Source organism: Vidua chalybeata, chromosome 22, assembly GCF_026979565.1.
Source record: "Vidua chalybeata isolate OUT-0048 chromosome 22, bVidCha1 merged haplotype, whole genome shotgun sequence".
NCBI classification, from domain to species: Eukaryota; Metazoa; Chordata; class Aves; order Passeriformes; family Viduidae; genus Vidua; species Vidua chalybeata.
Window position 1 is genome coordinate 7454605 of NC_071551.1, and position 22328 is coordinate 7476932.

Here is a 22328-nt window from a genome sequence, read left to right on the forward strand (position 1 = left end):
CAGCTCCTTTTTCAACACATATACTACAAACTTGAGCACAGGTATATTGTATATATAAACTGATTTTCTAAGGTTAAAGTAAATCATGTAAAGGATTCTCCATCTACTACACAAAATCCATGCCAAGCTGCTCAACAATTCTGCTTTTTTCAAAACAGAGGGCAGCACACTGCTATACCAAATTGAATTTAATTTTCCCTTACTGGACCCTCAAACACACAAGTGACAGTTCCTCAGAGGAGTTTAGTGCACTCCTTGCACACGACTGCCCCACACCCAGCCCAAGGGCTGCCTTTTCCCCCGGGATGTGCCACCAGGACACCAGGGACACACATCAGCTCGTGCCATTGGCTACTTGGTCACAGAACTGGGCTGGCTGAGGACATTTCCTTTTCCTTGGAACAAGAGGAGGACTTGGCAGCATTAGGTTTGCAGTTGGATTTGATCTTAAATGTCTTTTCCAGCCTTAAGAGTTCTGTGCTTGTCAGATCAGCATCAAAGGAGGAATCCCTGTATTTGTTTTCCTGCTGAACAGATCCTGTCAGGCCAAACACAGCTGGGTCACATCTCACTGCTGGAGAGCGATTTCTTCTCTTCCTGCCTGCTCAGGGGGTAGGAATCTTTAAGCTCTTTGCTTTCCTGAACCTCCACTTTGTTCCTCTTGGCCATGATCCTGTTGATTTCCATGAAGGTTTTATTCTTGGTCTCAGGAACAATGAAGAAGATGTAAAGCATGGTGGCGACGCAGATGGCACAGAAGATGAGGAAGCTGTAGGGCCCCAGCCCTGCCTAGGGCAGTGACAGGAGAGAGCAGGGGTCAGGGCAACATTCCAGCTGGGAGTTACCTGCTCTGGCCCTGCTGCACCCGGCACTGGCTGTGGAAACAGCCACGGTGAGGTGCTCATGTTTTAACCTGAACAACTCAAAGTTGGGGTGGTTTTAGATTCTGTCTTCTCAAACCACCACCACAGGTTTACTGGAAACTTACTGGGAAAGGAGGGTGAGGGTCTGCTCTGTAACTCAAACGAAACTCAGGTTAAAGTCAGGGACTGCAGCAGTTTATGGGTCACTGCTGCTGGGGGCAGTTTAACCAGGCACCCACATTTCAGAACCTAAAATTGTCCCCTCGAGGCACATCCTGCAGTGGAAGATGGGGAATTTACCATCTTCTCCAAGTTCCTGAGCTCAGGATAAGACCTGGCAATCAAACTGCTTTCTTTTAAAGCCTGTGCAACAGCCAGGTGTGATGAGAAAATGCTGAGGAGCATCATTCTCTTGCCCTTGACGCAATCCCTCACACAGGTTTTGGGAACCAACAAGTGCATTTACACTCCTCAAAGGCTCTCTGTAAGAACACAGGGTGAAGAGGCCGATGTGCAGCCCAGGTTTTGCCCCGGGGTGGGTTCTTACCTCCATGTAGAGGAACACCAGCCCCACGGTGAAGTTGCTCAGCCAGTGCACAGAGCCCCCCACCATGAACGCCGCGGGTCGGGACGACTGCAGGAACATCTCCGTGATCATCACAGCAGGAATGGGACCTGCAAGGCAGCTGCAGGTGAGGAAACCCCAAAGGCAATCCCCTCACTCTGAATCCCTAATCAGGCTGCTCATTTCAGTGGCAGACAGCGGTTTCAACTACCAGTAAATCAAACACGGATTAAATTTAAAGGAAAAAACGGGGCAATTAAATGACTTGCACAGGGCATGGCCACACAGAGATGAAATTCAGCCTCCCTGGGTGAGCTCCACAAAGGTTTTGGTTGGACACTGAAGACAGCACCTGGGCTGTGGGCACTTACTGGGTCCGACGGCGTGTCCAATGATGTAGGCAATGACACAGACTATGCTGAGGTAGGACATCCAGGGGACAGTGGCCTGCGAGGATTGAGTCACAGGTTAGGGGTGCTTCCTGTCTGAACATCACCAGCACACTAAGGCACTGCTCACAGGAAGATCTGAAGGCATTCAAAGGCAGCGTGACCCTTCAGAGCCATAATGAGACACAGAAAGCACAGCCTGGGTGTGGCCCTTGCTGCCAAAGGGATGCAGCAGGAACTGGGACCGTGACATCCTGGGAGGAGCATCCAGGCAAGCAGGATCACAGCCTTTCTTTGAGGCAGATATGCAAGTACACAGACTTCCATGCTGTCCCCTCCTCCCCAGGGTGTAGAAGCATCCCCAAAATTTTCCAATGGCCTGTTCCCTGGAAAGCCCAGAAATCATGGGAGGGAGCAGCTGAGCCATTCATGCGTACCTGGAGATTGAGGGCCAGAGTTAAGATTGCACAGGAGGCAGAGCACAGCACAAAGCCAGCCAGGAGAAGGATCCTCCTCCCCAGGGATTCCACAATGAAAACCTGGAAGAGACAGGAGAGGGGGAGACACCAGGGGCTCAGCAGCTGTTGCAGATGTTTTTGTCCAAGGGACACCACAGGGCATCTGTAGTGGAAAACATCTCCCAGTGTGTGCCAATAACGCTCCAGTGGAAAGTTTTTGGGGTGAGATGATCTTTAAGGTCCCTCCCAACCCAAACCACTCTGTGTGACTGTGGGATTCCATGAGCACAACCTGATTTAAACAGGGCGAGGGGAGAGCAGGGAAGTGAGAGCTCAGAGAGCCCCAGCACAGACTCACAGCCAGCAGAGTCATGACGACGTTGATGGCACCTATTGACACGGTGACATACTGGATGCTGCTGCTGTGCACCCCTGCTGACTCGAAGATTCTGTCTGCGTAGTAGAAGACCTGCAGCAGAACCACAGCTGTGTTAATACAGGCCCGAGGCAGAACATGGGCATCCCCCTTTTGGCTGCTTTAAATCCCAGCACTGGTGCACAGAAGCCCGAGGACAGGATTTGTCCATTTCTGGAGACGCTGGTTTGGATCTGGGCACAAGCACTTTGCTCTAAAAACGCTCCAGTGATCATTAACAGGGCAGCTGACCCTGCACCTTGTCCGTGGATGGGGTGCTGGCCAGGGCTGACCCACCCCCGTGTGACATGTGCTGGGTGAAGGGGCACTCCCAGGTGTGTGTCCTGTGCCAGCACTGCCCCCGTCACCCCTCTGAAGTTCCAGCCCTTGTTTGTACCCCCCAGCCTTCCCCACTCACCCCATTGACCCCCGAGAGCTGCTGGCCTGCCATCATGACGATGATGGAGATGAGCTGCCACCTCAGGCCCCTGAAGGTGAACAGGCTGAGCACAGAGAACTGCCCTTCCTCCTTCTCGGACCGGTTCTCCTGGTACATCTCTTGTATCTCATCATCCACGTCCTCCCAGCCCCTCAGCCTCTGCAGAGCTGGTGGGGAGAGCACAGGGAGCTACGAGCCCCAGGTCTACAGAGAGCTGTCCTGCTTCAGAGCAGGACAGAGCAGCGTGTGACCCTGGGCAGCCGTGGCTCCGTGCTGGGCACCTGGGGATCCACACACCCCAGGTGAAAGGGAAAGGAGCAGTGCCCCGAGAATCCCACCCTCCAGCAGCACATCAGTGGAGAATTTCCCAGCCTCGTGCTGTCAGCAGTGTCCCTCAGCAGATCCACCCTGTCCCACCTGCCCTCCCATGGGAGAAGGGGACTGTACCTCTCCGTGCCTGCTCTTCGTTGCCCTTTTGGATGAGCAGGTATCTGGGACTCTCGGGGAAAAAGGGCAATGTCAGGAGCTGGATCAGGGACGGGATCCCAGTGAGCCCCAGCAGCACAGGCCACCCTGCAGCAAGGTCACAGCACGTCAGCTGAGAGAGAGAAATCCTCCCCTGGGGAGCCCACAGAGAGATCCTGAGCCAGAGCCTCACCTTCAGCATTCCCAAGGATGCTGCTGAGACCAAGGATCTGAGCTGCAAGGATGCCAATGGTGATGAAGAGCTGTGGGACCACCCCAATAGCTCCTCTCAGGTTTTTGGGGGACATTTCTCCAAGGAACATAGGAACCACATTGGAAGCCAGACCTAGAAGTTAAAAGAACAGTGTTAGACATGCAGCTCAGCCTCCAGCAAGCTGCTGATCTCCCACGTGCAACAGAAGAGATTCCTGATGAACCACAGGATGCACAGAAACTTCACACTCAGACCCTCCTGCTCTGAGTGTCTGGGTTATCAGCTGCTGGGCAGCAAAGCACTTTTGGAGTCTGACAGGATTAGCCTGCCGTGCCTACAGAGCCAGCAGCTGATTTGGGGGTGTCTTGGTTTGAGTGTTCAGGGTTCACCCTCCTGAATGCAGCTTTCTCCCAGCAGGCTCTGCCAGGAACAGCACAAGGCACACAAAGAAAAACTGTGCTGCTTCAGGTTTGGAAACAAACTCCAAGTATAAGAGAGGAAGTTTTTGCTTCCTCTCAAACAAGAAGACAAATCAGTATCCAAACATGCTGGTGTGAAAGTGGAAGGAAATGACTTTGTGTTGGCTTTTAAAACTTCCCTGCTCACTAAGGCTGTGCTCAGAGCTTTGCTGCTCTGTGATGTCTTGCAGGTGGCTTGCTGGAATAGGTATTTATGCTCCAATAAGGGCACCAGGGACACGGGTTATTTTTAGGAACATTCTAGGGCTGCCCACAGTGACCCCAGCGAGCTGCCAGCTCCTGTGCTTACGCTGGAAATCCTGGCAGCTCCCAAACTCCTGGAATCAAATGACCACGGGGAACTCTTACCTGACATTTCTAGAGTCCCTAGGCTTCAGGAGCCGGGTGTTACAAAGGTGATCAGGCTGATTTTTGAAAGCTAAAAGGCCAAAAAGGCACAGAAACAAGTGCCAGCAGTGCCAGAGGGTGCCACTCACTGGGATCCTCCCCAGGCACAGTTCAGGCCAGGCCAGCCTGAGAAGGACAAGCCAGGGCAGCCAGGCTGGACTTGCTTGTTGGTTATAAATAACTGCAAAGAGGGATCACATTTAACAAGACCCTTGGCATTTATTCCAAGCTCCAGTGCTGAGAGCAGCTGCCAGCTTTAAGGGAGTCAAAAGCCAAAGTAAAACCATTGGATTAAAAAAAAAATGAAGAACAAGAAACTGGCTCAGGAAAGCAACTTGATCTGTACATGCAGCAATTACAATTGGTGAGGCAGGAAATTTGTTTTTACAAGCTACCCCAGCTCATTAACAAACCATGGAGTGTGCCAGTCTCACCAGCCCAAAGCCAATTAATTGAGCCTAAATGCTCTTAGGACCCTTCTAGACCTGGCTGTGCTCGGGGCACCCAGCATGGTTCTGTTCTGTTCCTGCAGCTCCAATGCAGCCACTCACACCAGGAACACACAGATATCCTTGGCTTCCATCTACCTCTGCAGGAAATCCAGTGGCTCTGAGCCCTTTGCTCTCCCTTTTAACATTTCTTTTCTCCTGCAGGAAGAACAGTCAGTTCCAGGGCTGGATTATTGGATCTGGCAATGCTTTTGATGGATTATTCTGGTTATGTGAAAAAGAAAAGAAGTAGACTATCTGCTTTAAGTTGTCTGGGAAAACAGATTATCCTCAGCAGGTTTGGAGCTGCAGTGCCCAGCAGATGTTTATTGCTGCATTTACAGACACACATCTCCTCCCTGCAGCTTAAATTCCAGTCCCAGGGCCATTATCTCCCCAAGATCTTTAGTACTTCTGCACCAGGCTAAAGCACAGCCTCCTCATGCAGATCCCAAAGTGTGATACCTGTGAGAGCTTCTGTTGGGAGAATAAAAACACCTTTACACAGCCAAAGAAATATTTATTGCTCTCCCTTTACCATCCACTTACCAGCAAATATTCCCATGACAACCCGGGAAAGGATGATTACTTCAAAGGTTTTTGCCAGCTCTGAGGTTCCCATAAGGATTGCAGCAGTGATGGAAAAGAGGTTATTTATCAGCAAAGTGCCCTTTCTGCAAAGTAACAGGAGAAGAGGTAGATTCAGCTGGGCATTTCTAAGTTGCAGAAAGATCCCCTGTGTGCCATGCTGTCCAAAACTCAAATTAATCATCATGCCAAACACTGCTCAAGGAGGAAATGGAAATTGCCACATTTTTCCTGCAGGCAATGAAGGCTTCCAGAAAGAAGTGAAGTTTCTCAGGAAACCTGAGCAGCAGAAGCTGGGCCTGATCTGAGACCCCAGGACTTTCTTTCCCCACTGGCTCAGTGGCCAGCCCACATCCTTGGCCATACCAGAACCCCATAAATCCCTTCACACTGGGGAGACAACTCTTGTGGCTGAGCCCAGCAGCTCCCCCTCATCCCACCTGCTTTAGGCTCAGGTGTGTGGGGGAATTTCAGGCTGCTGAAGGGCTGGGCAAGGTGCAGTGACATGAGATAAATGCTCTCTGCTCCCAGAGTGAGGGCAGGAGCTCAGACTGGGCTCTCGCTTACCGACCACAGTTGTTGACCATAGGCCACACCATGAGTGACCCAAAGAGGCCACCCAGAGGGAACATGGACACAGTGAGAGACCAGAGCAGCGTCTGGAAGCCTCTGTCCATGGGCACTCCAGTCCTGTCCAGGTAGGTTCTGTTGTAAAAGTCTTGCATGTACTGGCAGGAAACACAAAGCAGATTTGGCACAGTGAGAACGGTTCTCGTGCTCTGAGGGTTAGATAACAACAGCTGCCATAAAGCTCTGCCATAAAACAACTGTCCTGAGAAAAAAACTGAATGGGTGAACTGGGAAATGAATGCAAGAGAGGGATGGAGAAGCCTGGCGTGGAGAAGGATGGAGAAGCCTGTGTTCCTACAGGCTGTCCTGCCCTTCAGGATGTGCCTGGCATCCAGAGCTCGTCTGTCCCGGGCACAGAGAGAGGACAAGCCCGTGCCCACAAGCACCCACAAAGTACATTTAATTTCCAGAATCTTACATCTGCCTCGCTCTGCTCTAACCCCCTCCAGGCTGGGGCCACTCACCGGGGCAGGAGAGTTGATCACAGACACGTTGTAGCCGTACTGGAAGGAAGATCCAAAGGCAGAAATCAGAGCTACCAGGGCCAGGGGAAGTGTCATTTTCTGCAGAGGGAGAGAAAAAACCATGAACACCACCTTGGAAGTGGGTCTGGCTCTTAGGCATTAATACCATTCAGTAAAAACAAAGAAATACACAAAGTCTTGCTTTGTGTGTTTTTGCCTTCATTTTGCTGCATGTAGAAGCCCAATGGGTTGTTTCCATTACAACTCATTTTGTTCTGCTTGATATGCCCACAGTCATTAGAGTAATTCACTCTGCTCTGCTGGTATTGATGAATCATTTGGATGATTAATTTTTTTCTCAAGTTACCATTCTTAAAACACCACCCTGCAGGGAAAGAGGTTGTATGCAATTATTCCTTTTCAATGTGCAAATTGGGCAGTGGAATAACACAGGATATTGGCACAGGAAAGCTTTAAAAAGAAGTGATTTTTGCATCAAGTGGCAACATCTCTTTCCTGTTTGTTTTTTCTTCCTCTGTACTTTGGGATAGGGCTATTTATGGATCTAACTGATTGCCACTGAAGCCAATTAGGACTTATCCAGGCAACCCCCAGAGTGCTTGGCTGTGGGGTACAAGAGCTGCACTTTGCACCAGAACTGAGGAGGGGAATTGCCATCTGGAGCGGGATCAACACCCCGTTGTGGGCACATCTTCCCCAGCGTCACAAACAACCAAAACCACTCTCTTTCCCCAACAGTTTAGCTGCCCTTCAGCCCCCGGGCTGTGTTGACAGAGCTGGGTTGTTGGGGTTTTGTTTGGCTGGGTTTTATAGCTCACTAATGCATCTCGCTGCCGCTACATCAATAAAGTCATTTTTCATTTTCATCTCGTTTGCTGCCACCATTACCAGCCTTAATGGCCTTAATGTCTGCGAGGGTTTCCGTCCCAGCACTCAGAGGGCTCTGTCATTTCCCTAATTGAACATTTGTCCAAATAGCTGCTGGTGCTTCCTTCTATTCCTCAGAATCTCTGGCAGCTCAGCTCCAGGGATCTGCAGAGTTTAAGGTGTTACAGGAGATGGAAATTCGGGTCTATCTCAGCCGAAGCATTGGAAGGAAGCTCGGGCTTCCAGGTCTGTTTTCTGGGAGGAGACTGCTGACATTCTCTCACTGGTGAAGAAAAGCAGCTGCCTTGCTCTCATTAACCAAATCCCAGGAGCTCAAAAGAGCCACTGGTGTTAATTATTGACATCCAGCACTTTCAAGAAAACCTCTGGCACTCCCCAGCAGTGCGTTGTGCAAGACTCCCCAAACACTGCTGTGAAAGGCAGCCCCACCCAGAAGCATCTGCAGCCTAAAACTGATTGGAAAATGGGAAAGAAAACACACACAGAAGGGGAAAGTCCCACAGAAGGGGAAAGTCCCACAGAAGGGGAAAGTCCCACAGAAGGGGAAAGTGCCACAGAGGGGGAAAGTGCCACAGAAATTATGGGGTGGGAGAGCTGCAGACAATCACTTGGTGCAACACTACACTGCAGACAGACTGGGCTCAAGAATAGAAACATCTCAGCCCAAAAGATCAGGGTCTTTCCTCTCTTTACAGGTACCCACAGGAGGGTTTATCCTGTATCCCTGTGGGACACTCAGGCTGGAAGCAGGCAGCACACTCACCCCCTTGGCACCTTGGCCGCCCTGGGAGCTGTCCTGCTTCCCTCCTTTCAGCTCCATGCCGGTGTGTGAATCACAGATGCTGAGCACAGCTTCTTCCAGTCACGGCAGCCACGGGGGGCATGGAAACGCCCTGCACAGCAAAACCCCTTCTGTGACTCTCCCAAACCCTTCCAATCAGTGACAGGCTCTGTCAGACAGGGTAAGGCACTGTGATCCATCATCCCCTTCCCTCTGCCTGTCTCTCCCACGGCTGCAATTTCATTTTCTTCCAACTCTGTTGCCAGTGCCAGATGTTCTTTTACCAGATCCTGTCTCAAACAGAGGTGCTGCCCAGTGAGAGGCTCGTCTCTCCAAGGGGAAGAGGCAGACTTTCACCAAAGTTGGTAAAATGAGCCAATTTCCCCCCGATATCTGGACATACGGACAAGGAGAGTCCATGGAGCTGCAGCTGCTGGGCACGGGGGGTGGCACAGCCAGAGGCACTGCCCGGGGGCTGTGCTGGCATCAGGGAACACGGGCAGCAGCCCTGGCAACAGAGGGTGTTTGCCCCGAGCCACAGCAGTGCAGCTGAAGCCCCTTAATCCCCCTGCAGACAAAGTGGCCAAAATGCTGCTCCTTGTCCTACCTTGCAGGGACCAGCTGGCTCAGGCACTCCAGCACTCCTCAGAGCTCATCCTCCCAGAGCTGTGGCCGTGTCTCTTCCAGAGCACCTGAGTTCCTTTCCCTCTCCATGCACCACGTGCTGCTGGCTCTCTGTTAACCTCCTCTGTTATGGGATTGCTCCAGGAGCCCAGGACCTGGTTAATCATCCACTACAACTCCAGAGTTTATCAGAGAAATGCAAAGTTCATAGGCGGCCCCAGCAGCCACATAAACTAGAACAAAACCTGCTCTTTATTGGTCTGTCTATTTTTATCAGCCAGTTGAGAATGAAGGCATCTCTTGAGCAACACCTCTTCTCCACGTGTCTGCTGGCTGGCTGCAGCATCTCCTCCTCCACGTGGAAGCAGCATGCCCTGAAGCAGGAGGAAGAGCAGAGCCCTGTTGCTCTCAGTGTGGAGGAATTCAGTCCCCAGACTCCTTGGCTTTTCTCTTTTATTGCATTTCTTTTCAGTGAACAGCCTGAAGGCACTGTTCCCAGGTGTCCTGGTGGGGATCACGCTCCTGTGTCACAGCCCACAGCTCACTCAGCAGCTCCTGCTGTCCTCACCCTTACAGATCTTAAGCCAAGAGGGAAAATTCTGCCCCAGAGTTGGGGAAACTGCAAAGAGGACAAATTTCCATCATGGAATTCCAGTCCTTTAAAAGCAGTATCACCCTCTGGCAGCTCTTGGCAGAATAACAGCTGCTCTGACACTCAGCAAATACAGGGAAGGAGAATTCTCTATCATGGTCTTTAAACTCTGTTCCTCAACTTGAAGAAATAGTCTTGAAACATGCAGGAATCAAAGAGAACACACATGTTTGCCATCAAAACCCCTTCATCAGAGTAGATATTTGCTTATGGCAGCAGAACAGTTGGAATACTTTCCAAACACAGCAGGAGCGTGGCAACAACATCTCTGTGGTTGTAATTGGCACCGGGATGATCTTGGAAGAGGTTGGTGAAGGGAGACAGGATGGTAAATCAACTGCTTGGATTTTCAAAGCAATTGCAGGGGTGTGACATCTTCAGCAGCTGGGATGCTGTTGGACTTGGCAAAGGACAGAGCCAGGAACGAGCAAAGAGCTGATTTTACAGGCATTTTACAAGCACGTTTTCCATTTCAGCTGCAGCACATCCCAAGTTTTACATCTTCACCCCAGAGCATGTGTGCCTGGAGACTTCCAGTCTGCTCCGTGTCCCCCCTGCCCTCACCCAGCTCATGGCAAGAGTTCCCCTGCAGGGAACGTGTGCAGGGATTTATCCACCCTCAGCCTAATGATCTGTGCTCAAGGCTGGATCCTATCATACCCTGATATCTTTGGGGGGAAAAAATGATTAATAGGGCAAACTAAGTTTGCAGGACAGTAAATGTGCTGGAGAATGTCAGTGGTGAGCTCTAAAATGTGAAGTTTGAGCAGGAGCTGGCAGCCAGCCCTGCTGCAGGGTGCCCACCCTGAGGAGACATCCCTCAGAATATATCCACAAGTGACACCTTCTCACCTGCATTTTGGGAAGGAATTGCATGTTCAGGCAAAGCTAATTCAGTGTTCTGGGCCCCGGAGCGACAACGGGACTTTAGGTGAGACAAGGATTTCAGAAATTAATGGTCTGCCTGAAAATAAGCTGTACACAGACCCTGATTTATCAGCTTCCAAATGGCTTCCAATCAGACATGGAGAGGGAGATTTGAGTCTGATCCCCAGCAGTAGGAAGGACTCTGCAGGGAACAGCAGCAGAGCTGGGGCTCTGGGACCAAGAGCCAGATGAGATCCTGTTTGTGCTGCACAAATGCAATGCTGGGCATGTCCTGGTAAAGAAACTGAGCTTTATTTTGTAAAAGTTGGAGAAAATACTTTAAAAAAGCAAGTGAGGAGCTGTGAATGAGGTAAAACGTTATCTCCAAATGGCACACAAAGCCCCAGCCCTCCCCAGTCTGACCCAGCAGGCCCAAGGCACAGACAAAGCCCGGGAGCTCTGAGCCAGGCACTGTCCTGCTGCTGGCAGGGGCTGTCCCTGCTGGAGCCTGGGGCACATCCCCACATCCCTGAGCACCGAGGGAGCCTGCAGGGCTCTGATTCCCTCAGGAGAACCCCACTCTGCACCACAAACCCCAGTGGTGACAGCCCCTAAACACCACGGAGGGGTAAACATCCAGAGGCACCATCCATCAGCACCACAAAATAAATATTATTTTGTCCCTGTTCAAGTGAAGAACAGAGCCAGGCTGGAGCCCCCGGGAGGGCTCCCACACCACGAGTGAAAGCCATGCCCAGGCCAGTCCTTCCAGCAGCTCCTGGAGCTCTCCTGGCCCCGGGGTTTGTTCAGCTCAGAACTCACCACGCACTGGCCTCGGCAGGCAGAAAAGAGAGACCCCAAATAATGTTCAGATTCCCAGCAGAGGCAGAGGGAAGGAGCGGAGATAAACTGGAGTGCAGTCTGTTCCAGAGGATCCTGACACGGCTGAGGAGCAGAGGCTGCGGGGTGAGTGAGGAACGGGACCTGTCCAGGGCTCAGCCTCTCCAGCGCCGCTTTCCCCGGGCTGCAGCTCCCTCTGTGGGGCTGTGCCACCACCCTGCACCTGCAGGAACAGTGACAGTCACTGCAGGGCTGTGCCACCACCCTGCACCTGCAGGAACAGTGACAGTCACACTGTGGGGCTGTGCCACCACCCTGCACCTGCAGGAACAGTGACAGTCACACTGTGGGGCTGTGCCACCACCCTGCACCTGCAGGAACAGTGACAGTCACACTGTGGGGCTGTGCCACCAGCCTGCACCTGCAGGAACAGTGACAGTCACACTGCGGGGCTGTGCCACCACCCTGCACCTGCAGGAACAGTGACAGTCACTGCAGGGCTGTGCCACCACCCTGCACCTGCAGGAACAGTGACAGTCACACTGTGGGGCTGTGCCACCACCCTGTAGCTGCGTGCAGTGTGACAGTCACAGCCCTGGAGCTGGAAATGCAACCCTGGCCCATTCCTCCAAAAGCATTTCTCAAAGCTCTTTCCATTTCTGTAATGGAAAAAGGCAAACTGAGGACATGGAATCTGTTTTGATTTTTTTTTTTTTTTTTTTTTTTTTTTTTTTTTTTTTTTTTTTTGGTGTTGTTTTTTCGGCTGTTTTGTCTTCCCTTAAGCCAAGTTGGTGACAATTCTACTTTCTCTCTTCAGGGCTGGCTCCAAAAACACCTGAACACAGCACGATGCTAAGTCTCATAAAATTTAAACATTTCTACCCTTTCTGCAAGAAGTTTAACACATCTCCTCTTTCCAAGCCTTGTGGGACTCACAAGAGGTTGAGCTATCAAGGTTGCTATTTAGCTTTCAGAAGTTTCTAAAAGCCTTTTGAAAGGAGCAAAAACAACTCTTGAAGTCATCTATGGCACAGATAAGATGCTTCCATCTTCCTTTCAAAGGCTCCAGGGAGGCTGAAGAGCAGAGCCATTCTGCAGCCCCATGAAATGGGCTCACGAGTGTTTACACAGCCTGGGCACATTAGGGTTTAAATATACTAATATAATTATAAAGTGAATGCCAAGGCTTCAGGAAAGAACTGGCGTCACCTCTGCCCACAGAGGCATCGCCTTGTGGGGAGAACTTGGGGCACCAAACATCTGATCTGTGCAGTGCTGACAAAATGTGTGTGCACGTGGCACTTCACACTAAAAAGAGCCACCAGTTCCTCCTCAGCTCTGCCTGGTGCCTGCTCCTGTGGGCCAGACAGCCCTGCAGCCCAGTTCCTCCTTTCACAGGCACTTCTGTAAACGGCGTGGGAGCGTGATGGGGCTGCAGAGTCAGACAGGGAACCCCAGAGCAGCAGCAGAACCCCCCTGTGACTGCTCCCTGTGACTGCCCCCTTGTCCCTGTCCCCTGTGACTGCTCCCTGTCCCTGCTCCCTTGTCCGTGCCCCCTGTCCGTGTCCCCTGTGACTGCCCCCTTGTCCCTGTCCCCTGTGACTGCTCCCTGTCCCTGTCCCCTGTCCCCTGTGACTGCTCCCTGTCCCTGCTCCCTGTCCCTGTCCCCTGTCCCCTGTGACTGCTCCCTGTCCCTGTCCCCTGTCCCCTGTGACTGCTCCCTGTCCCTGTCCCCTGTGACTGCCCCCTTGTCCCTGTCCCCTGTGACTGCTCCCTGTCCCTGTCCCCTGTGACTGCCCCCTTGTCCCTGTCCCCTGTGACTGCTCCCTGTCCCTGCTCCCTGTCCCTGTCCCCTGTGACTGCTCCCTGTCCCTGCCCCCTGTCCCTGCCCCCAGCCCTCCCATGGGTGCACAGGCAGGGGCACAGACAGGAGGAAAGGCTCACTCTGGAATTTTACCATGAGAGAAGGAATCAGCAGCAGCCAGGGCCAGCTCAGGTGCTGGGGAGCAGCGGCTTCGTCTGCCCGGGGCCAGGCACGTCCTTGTCCTTGTCCTTGTCCTTGTCCTTGTCCTTGTCCTTGTCCCTGTCCCTGTCCCCGTGGGGCTGCGGGCGCTGCCAGGAGCTGGGGGATCCCTGGCCAGCCCAGGCCAGCTCGCCACAGTGGCCACAGCAGAGCAGGGCCAGCAGCCGGGCCCGCACCACCCGCGTGCACAGCACGAACATGATGCAGTTGGCTCCTCCTTGGAACGTGTTCCCAATTCCCTGCAAGGGCAGGAAAGGATTCACCCAGGGCTGCTCCCACAGGCACGCCCAGAGAACAGCAAGCACCGGGTCAGAGAAAAATGAGCTGGTTTTTTTCCCCAAGAAGCACCCAAAAGCAGACCGGGGGGCTGCTGTGTGCAGGGCAGGCGCAGGCTGACCCCTGCTGCGGGACGGACACCCAACATTCCCGCAGTGTTTGGTGTCACCCCGTCCTTCCCTGCCAGTGCAGCTTTCCTCTGCAGCCGCTAGATGCTGCTGCAACAGCTCCTGCTGCATTTCTGTCTCTGCTGCAGCGCTGCTGCTGCCCAGGCAGCACCTGAGGGCAGCAGGCGCTCTTGCAATGCTCCGTCCCACCAGGAAAAGGTACTGGGAGCACCAAATCGGACCTGCCCGGCCCAGGCGGCCCCCGGGATGCAGCTCCCGGCAAACACTCACGTGCAGGACAACCAGGACGGAGTTCTGCACGGCGGGGGAGCCGCAGAGGGTCAGGACGAAGCGCACCGTGCTCCAGATGCGGAGGAAGATGAAGATGACGGGGATGAGGATCAGCTTCTTGTCTGCCACGCTGGCGCGGGGCTGCAGGGCAGGGGCTCCGGGCAGGATGGGGCGATACTCGGAGAGCGCGGCGTGCTGCAGGAGGGGGGGACAGGGACGGGCACGGGGGCCTGAGCAGGAGCCCGCAGACATGGGACAGCTCCAGGGCTCCTTCCCAGAGCAAAGGAGTCCCTCAGGAGGGGAGTGAAGAGCAGCAGCCACACTCTGCCTTTGGGAACGCCAACATTCCTGCTGAAGGCAAGCAGCGGCACTGCTCCCTGTGCTGCCCTAAAGCCGAGGGGACAACGGGGCCAGCTGCCCCCAGCAGTGCCCCCAGCAGTGCCCCCAGCAGTGGGGAGGGACAGCAGCGTGCCCAGCATTCCCTGGCAGAGGCAGGAGCCCGGCTCAGGTTTCCAGGAGGTCACGCTGCTCTCTCTGCCCGGGCTGGGACATCGTGTCCTGCCTGCTGCACGCCAGGTGATGCTGACAGGCACCAGCAAACCCTCCCCAGCTCTGCTTCCCTCCCCTTCCCTCCCTCCCCTCCCCTTCCCTCCCCTCCCCTCCCCTCCCCTCCCCTTCCCTCCCCTTCCCTTCCCTTCCCTTCCCTTCCCTTCCCTTCCCTTCCCTTCCCTTCCCTTCCCTTCCCTTCCCTTCCCTTCCCTTCCCTTCCCTTCCCTTCCCTTCCCTTCCCTTCCCTTCCCTTCCCTTCCCTTCCCTGGACACTCAGGGCTGCTGAAAATCGCCTGATTCTTCCAAATCATCTGCAGGATCCTGCCCTAACCAGGGCTGTGCTCATCCCCACCAGCACCACAGCTGCACCACAAGCAGAGGCAGAAATTTCCAGAAGGACGTCTACCCACACGTGGGGCTTTTTTTCCCTAACCCAGCTCAGAGAGAAAAGGAATCTCTGGGTGCAGCTCCTTCTGCCACTCTCATCTGGATTTGTCTGTTGTGCAAATGCTGTCCTAGATGTCTGGATTCTGTGAGTTCACACGGAACAGCAGCAACTGAAGCTCTGAATTCCAACCCCTGCTAGGACAGGGAGTCTCCTGTATGGTGCCCAGAGCCATCCAGTGCCTGGACTCCCAAATGGAGCTTTGAGCTGCCAGTACAAAATGACATTCACAAACACAAACTATCACTGGAGACACTAAAAGGACTGAGGCTTGAGAATTCCAATCTTGGTACAAGTGGAACTGCAGAAATCTGATTAAAGCTGAATTTGTCCTTCACATTCTGTTTCAATTCTTACTGTAGCAGTTCTCTCATGAACATCCCACAACCCCTGCTCGTTTTCAAAGAGCTTTTGCATCCTGCTTGTGCTCAGTCACTGTGTGACGGTGCTGCTGGATCAGGGCACTGCTTCTCCCAGGGACATTTCAGTGTCACAAAGCACCTCCTGCCTGAACAAGGAGCAAGAAATGCAGAGCGTGGGGGGGTGGAATCACCCAGCAAAATACTCACTGCTCTGTTAATGTGCTTCTTGATGAGGATGTAGAGCACTGGCAGGGTGACATAGGCCAGGATCTCCCAGACCTTCCCTGTCAGCAGCATCCACAGCAGCCGATCCTCAGCATCCAGGTTGACCCAGCACCAGCCCACAGAAACATTGGAGGCGTCGTAGCCGATCTTCTTCAGAGCCACAGCGGCCACCGTGATGGCCAGGGGGACACCCCAGCTGAGGGGGGACACAGAGAATGGGGTTAAGCCAGGAACACCCTCAGCTGAGCCCCCCACACCTCAGGAAATGGGTGGCAGACCCAGGGATTCTCCCCCAGGCAGGATTCCAGCACTTATCCCAGACCAGCAGCACTGCTGCACCAGGTGAGGGCAAGTGGCCAGCAGGCTCTGGGCAGTGAATGATCCAGGACTGCAAATCCACCTCCTGGGACCCAGGGTGGGAGTGTGAGCCCAGCCCTGAGGGCAGAGGTGCAGGGATGTGCTGCACGCTCAGGGTGCAGCCAGGGCAGCAGGACCATCCCACCTCCTGCCCTTCTCCACTCCCTCCTGGACACAGGGAGGTGGAGGATTTGCCAAGGCCAGGGCATTGTAAAATGTGATTTTCCTGCAGGACCCAGCCAGCTGATCCCGAGCTTTCGGAGCACAAGCAGCCAAGTCCCACCTTCTGATTCCAAAGTGAAACTCTGCACACAAAGCAATCCACAGCTTCATTCTGCCACTGGTTTGTTTGTTTGCTTTGCTTCTAAGTGGAGATGTAGTCAGTATTTTGGGAGCAACAATATGGTTTCTGAAGGACAAAGAGCCAGGGAAAAGTACTGGTAGTAACAGCAAAAAGCTAAGAAAGCAAAGAGGAGCCACATCCACATAACTTGGACCTGTGACTTTGGCTTCTCACTTGATGGCAGAGGCAAATACAGGGAAGCCTTTAGAAGAAAAATAACTGTGATGACACACTTGAATGAAGTCACTCAGCAGCTTGGGCTGCCCACAAGAAACCATGAGGAAGAACAGAGAAATCCCACCAGCCCAAACAAAAATTCCACCCCAAGAGTGCCCTGCCTGCAGCTGAGGGTGTCACCTGCCCTCCCCACGGCCGCCCCGCAGAGAGGGGCAGGGGCTCGGGCTGGGCTTCCAGCACAACCCTCCTGCTCGCCCCAGGTGCACAGAAACAAATCCACGACTGCCTTGCTCTCGTACAGCCTTCCACTGACAGCCTGGAGCAGCTGCAGGGAGCATGGAAAGGATCTTGCCCCCAAAAATCAGGCACCAGACCAGGTGGGCAAACAGCAGTTGCCTTGACCAGATTATCTGAAACTCCACAGCCCAACTGTAGAACCAGAGATAATCCCATGATATTAGATTTCAAAAATGCCCCATTTCCTACTCTTAAATAATGTCTGGATTCACCTACTCACAAAATAAACAAATATAAATATAAGGCTGTAGAAAAATTTAGGGTCAACTCTCCAGCCCGTTTAGAACATTTTGTCTCAGGGTTCAGCTCAGAACAGGCAGTGCTATTCCAAGCCAGTGCTGTTATTTAAGGACAGTTGTGCTGCAGGAAGCCCTCCCCACTCTGTTATCAGAGCAGACTTCTAAAAACATCCCAAACGTCACCACCACCATGAAAGTTTCCACACAATTCAGGAGTCCTTTTGGTAAAACGGGTGATTTCTCAGAAAACAACTGCAAATGCAAAGACATTCCATTCTCAGCACTCCTGCAAGAACTGAGCACTAAGGTAGAGAATTCAAGAGAAATGGCACTTCCTTAAAGAAACCATGTAAAGGCATGAAGGCAGCAAGAAAAAGGAACTGGATTAAGAAACTAATTTGCCTAAATAATGATCTCATCAGTGAGCTGAAACTGCAAAAGAATGACGATAAAACCAGGTCAAATTATGGTGTGTGGATGTCAGACAGGACAGTGTAAGTACAGGCACAGAGAGGCCACAGGGGGAAAGAACTCACCCCTGAGAAAGGGACTTAAAAACCTTCAGGAGATAACTGGTGAAAGGAAGAATAAAACTGCTGCATTAACAGGAATTAATCTTCACTGGAACAGCCTTCTGGGATCAGATGGATATTTACCACTAACACCAGGCAAAAGGATTACCAACAAAGTGAAATTAGAGAGGACCCAGGAAGGAACCAGACATTTCTGTGAAGTTCAGCTCCATTTCAGCAGGCTGGAAAGGAGAACTGAGACTGGTGATTCAGTTGCTCTTCAGAGCTCCAAAGTGAGAGATTCAGGAGGGCTGCCAAATGTCAATGCTTTTAGTGAACCAGGAGAGTGGAGGAACTGAAGAATCAGGACAGATCATCACCCAAGGTGTGTGTAAGGACTGGAATCAAAAGGATCCAAGATAACAGAGAAGCAGCAATATTCCTCTGAGCCCCAAGGAGCAATTTGGTAGGCTGGGCCTCTCCACAGCACACCTGGATGCAAACTGTGGGAGAGAAGGGAAGATGACTCCTCCTTCCTGCAAAAAGGCTGGAAATCCACCCTGTAACACAGACACAGCAGTACTTACTCCTCCAATACAGCTCCTGGTGATCTAGGAATAAAAAAATCATCCCACCCAGCAGATCTTTGCACAGCCACACCAAAACAAGGCGAGGTGAGCACCCTTCAGCTCCAGCAGTGTTCAGCTCGACTTGCCCTGGTTTTCTGGGGTCAGATTGCCCAATAACCACATTTTGATTTATGCTGCACAGCTTTTCCCCCCCGGAGGCTCTCACAGGCAGGTGCTTTGCTGTCACCTGCCTGCACAGGTTAGACAAGGAGCCATCCTGCAGGCAGTTCCTTCTGGGGACAGGAATTTTTACTCTGTAAGGAGGGAAAAATCAGGCTCCTGGATATCCCAGGCAGGTCCAGGAAGGAGCTCTGAGCACACATTGTAACCAGAACTCCAAATCTGCCCAAATTCAATCCTGCAGGAGGCAGCCCATGAAGGAGTGAGATGAGCAGTGCAGTAGTGCATGAGAGGACCCCAGGCACTCCATGGACATGAACAGATATGCATGGTTATAAATGTGTGTATATATATATAAAAAACATATATTTTAGTATATAAGCATGCATATGTTATAGATTTTTTAAAAGTAAGTATATTTATGGTTATAATGATCTGCACAGCCTGATCATGAAATGGAAACCCTTCAAATGTTGTCAGCAATTGGTATCAAAAGCCAAGCAGGAAACAATCCCAAGGTGGGCTCTGTCTGGTCCATTCCTCACCCCGAGTTTGGATCAACTTCTCTCACAACAAAGGTGATGTTTTCCAACCAGATGACACCTGACACTTGGAAATTCAGAAGCAGTGAGGCAGCCTGGCCCTTTGCACGCTGGATGCCAGAACTCACATTTTGCAGCTACGTAAGTGTTTCCAAAGCTGGCTGTGGGCTTGTTTTCAAAGCTCATCCGAGCTCAACAGGTTTAAAACCAAAGCAGAGGCTGCAGCTCTCCAGCCTAGAATTGGTGGATGTGTTACCACAGGCACCCCTGTGGCACAAACCTGTCCGACGGGTCTGATCCACTGTGACATCCTCATTTCCCTCAGGAAAATTCCAGGCTCTGACTTCCAACATATATTTAGTCAGCTCCATCTCCAAGCATTATGCCCAGAATTTCATTTCTCAGGTAACTACAAAAGTGCAGGGAAGGAAAGCAGGATGATGTGTCACGAGGGGATGGGCAGAGAACACGTCCTGACTTGTTGTCTCTGGCTTTTCAGACACATCATAAATCAGAGGCAGCTTTGAACACTGGCTCTGCACAGAACAGGAGGCATTTACAAAGCAGAACCTGATCACAGGTGCTCAACAGCCTTTAAATAGAGCAGATGGTGCTGATCAATAGCAATGACTGAAGATGGCATTTCATTTTTATTGTAAAGAACCAAAAATAAACAGAACAAATTCACCCAGAAGCAGCTCAGTCTGAGCACCTCTCCCTCCGTGTCAGGGGTCAGAGCAATCTCTCTCCCAGGACTTTTACAGTTTTTAGGGAGTGCACAGATTGCAGCCAGCACAGTTTCAGTGGCTCTGTTTCACTCCACACTTGGTATCTGACAAGGCTGAGGAGCATTAATCCAGATGGAGAAACTGAAGCACAGACAAAAGCCACACAAGCAATTAGCAGGCGGGAAAATTACAACTGGGCCAGATTTGCCTGAGCTCTTTGATGTGCCTGATGGAGCCAGAATGCCCAGGAAGGAGTCAGACTTGGATTTTATATCCATTAAGCAACACGTGGCTCTTTACCAGCACCCTGTCCTCAGCACAGCTCTCAGAGTGCAACTCTCCGTTTACTGGAGATGGAATAACAGAAATGCTCCTCCAGTGCCTCTTGTCCCAGCTTCAGCACCACCCTGGCGTGCCCAGGGCCACGTGCAGCCCCCTCAGCTCCTCACACTGCTGCCACGCAGCAATTCCAGCAGGGCAGGAGCTGAAGTTCAAAGACACTCCAAGTCCCTCTGGTCCATCCTCACCTGGACTCAGCTCTACTGCAATCATCTGCCAATCAAAAAGGTGTCAAATATTTGACTAAGAAACCAAAGAAAATCCTCTACTTGTCCTGAGGGCTTTTTTTCCCCCCTCTTAAACCAGATCGCTCCTCTTATAATTTATTGCAAAAGCTTGGCAACACGGGGGACTAAAGGATCACTGCTTTGCTCGGCGTGGACGTAGCACATGATTCCACAAGCTCCAATTGCATAATGAAAGCTTTTACTGAACATGATGTGGAAAATCAGTGCCCTAAATAGCAGAAACTGAGACATAAAGCTACACTGTGGACTGGTTTGTCTTGCTTACAATCAAACATGCCACAACAACCTCCAGAGTGCTGCTCTAGCAGTTTCATCACTTGTGGGCAACATTTTCCTGTGAGTATGGAATTACAGCAACCTGCCTGGGCAGAGGGGAAGGATCCACAGACCAGGCTGACAGGGAAGTTGGGGACCTGTGGAAACAGATCCCAAACACGGAAGCTTGGGCAGCAGCAGGCAGGTATCACAGACACAAGGTTTGTTTTGTTATTTCTAGAACATCAGAGCAGACTGCGGGGAAAGCAGAAGCCAGGATTTTCAGCCATTAGAACTTGCCAGAGATTTTTCTAAGTGACCTTGAACAAAAAAAACTTCAACTTTTCCACGTCTCCAACTCTTCACTTGGGAAGGGAAAGGGGGAACAAGCAGGGTCGGTTAGTTAAAAGACAGCAGAACCCCTGTTCAAGAGGAGCCCGAGGGGAAGAAGAGGAGAAGGCAAGCGCAGAGACTCAAGCGACGCCCGAGGCTCCGTCACAGAGCAGGGTGGGGGTGCCTGGGGGTCCCAGCACACAGCACCCACCTCACGGCGTGGAAGCCCCAGAGCAAGCCCGTGCCCGTGGGCGAGCCCCTGACGATGGTCAGGTACAGGTAGAGGGCGATGGCCATGGTCCAGAAGAAGGAGCTGGTGTTGGCGAAGGTGGACAGGGCGCCCTGCAGGACGCAGTCCCACGAGGTGCGCTCGAAGTCCCGCAGCACCCCGTAGAAGTAGGAGAGGGCCGAGAGCAGGTCGGCCAGGGACAGGTGGAGCAGCAGCTGCCGCGGCCGCGTCCGCAGCTCCGGCCACTGCGCGTGGGTGCAGAGCAGCAGCGCGGAGCCCGCGCAGGACAGCGCGCACGACAGCAGCACGGCCCCGCGCTCCGCGGCCAACAGCCGCGTGGGGGGCAGCGGGGCGGGCATGGCCCGGGGGACAGGGGACAGCGGGGACAGCGGGGGGACAGCGGGATGGAGCGGGGGGACAGCGGGGGACAGCGGGGGGACAGCGGGATGGAGCGGGGGGACAGCGGGGGGACAGCAGGGGGACAGCGGGGGAACAGCGGGGGGACAGCGGGGGGACAGCGGGGGGACAGCGGGGGGACAGCGGGGGGACAGCGGGGGGACAGCGGGGACAGCGGGGGGACAGCGGGGGGACAGCGGGGACAGCGGGATGGAGCGGGGGGACAGCGGGGACAGCGGGGGGACAGCGGGGGGACAGCGGGGGGACAGGGGGGAGACAGCGGGGAGACAGTAGGATGGAGCGGGGGGACAGCGGGGAGACAGTAGGATGGAGCGGGGGGACAGCGGGGAGACAGCAGGATGGAGCGGGGGACAGCGGGGGGACAGCGGGGGGACAGCAGGGGGACAGCGGGGGGACAGCGGGATGGAGCGGGGGGACAGCGGGGGGACAGCGGGGGGACAGCGGGGGGACAGCGGGGACAGCGGGGACAGCGGGGGGACAGCAGGGGGACAGCAGGGGGACAGCGGGATGGAGCGGGGGGACAGCGGGGGGACAGCGGGATGGAGTGGGGGACAGCAGGGGGACAGCGGGGATGGAGCGGGGGGACAGCGGGGGGACAGCGGGATGGAGCGGGGGGACAGCGGGGGGACAGCGGGATGGAGCGGGGGGACAGCGGGGGGACAGCGGGATGGAGCGGGGGGACAGCGGAGAGAAGCGAGGGGACAGAGCGATGCAGCCCCGCGGGACGGGCGCGCTCTGTCCGCAGTGGCCGGAGCGCTCTGTCCGCAG

The 22328-nt window shown here is 53.3% G+C and overlaps 2 protein-coding genes across 6 annotated transcripts; both read right to left on the reverse strand.

Moving 5' to 3' along the window:
* Positions 1–140: 140 nt before the first annotated feature.
* Positions 141–9824, reverse strand: LOC128798995 (solute carrier family 2, facilitated glucose transporter member 5-like). 2 transcript variants are annotated; one of them, XM_053963035.1, is made up of 13 exons: positions 9142–9824; positions 8517–8646; positions 6845–6943; positions 6318–6478; positions 5712–5836; positions 3788–3940; positions 3577–3702; positions 3109–3296; positions 2634–2744; positions 2255–2356; positions 1800–1875; positions 1411–1538; positions 141–789 (listed from the first exon to the last, which is right to left on the reverse strand). In XM_053963035.1, the coding sequence occupies exons 2-13, from the start codon at positions 8571–8573 to the stop codon at positions 562–564; spliced, it is 1554 nt and encodes a 517-aa protein (XP_053819010.1). In that variant the 5' UTR covers positions 8574–8646; positions 9142–9824; the 3' UTR covers positions 141–561. The 2 variants fall into 2 exon arrangements, with proteins under 2 accessions (XP_053819010.1, XP_053819011.1); XM_053963036.1 differs by lacking the exon at positions 8517–8646.
* Positions 9825–9977: 153 nt separating this feature from the next.
* On the reverse strand, positions 9978–21735 carry GPR157 (G protein-coupled receptor 157). Of its 4 annotated transcripts, none has more exons than XM_053963037.1 (6): positions 21126–21735; positions 16436–16561; positions 15778–15991; positions 14215–14409; positions 13475–13779; positions 9978–11740 (listed from the first exon to the last, which is right to left on the reverse strand). In XM_053963037.1, the coding sequence occupies exons 1-5, from the start codon at positions 21500–21502 to the stop codon at positions 13510–13512; spliced, it is 1182 nt and encodes a 393-aa protein (XP_053819012.1). In that variant the 5' UTR covers positions 21503–21735; the 3' UTR covers positions 9978–11740; positions 13475–13509. The 4 variants fall into 4 exon arrangements, with proteins under 4 accessions (XP_053819012.1, XP_053819016.1, XP_053819014.1 ...); XM_053963039.1 differs by lacking the exon at positions 9978–11740 and adding an exon at positions 11798–11888; XM_053963038.1 differs by lacking the exon at positions 9978–11740 and adding an exon at positions 12016–12036.
* Positions 21736–22328: the final 593 nt, after the last annotated feature.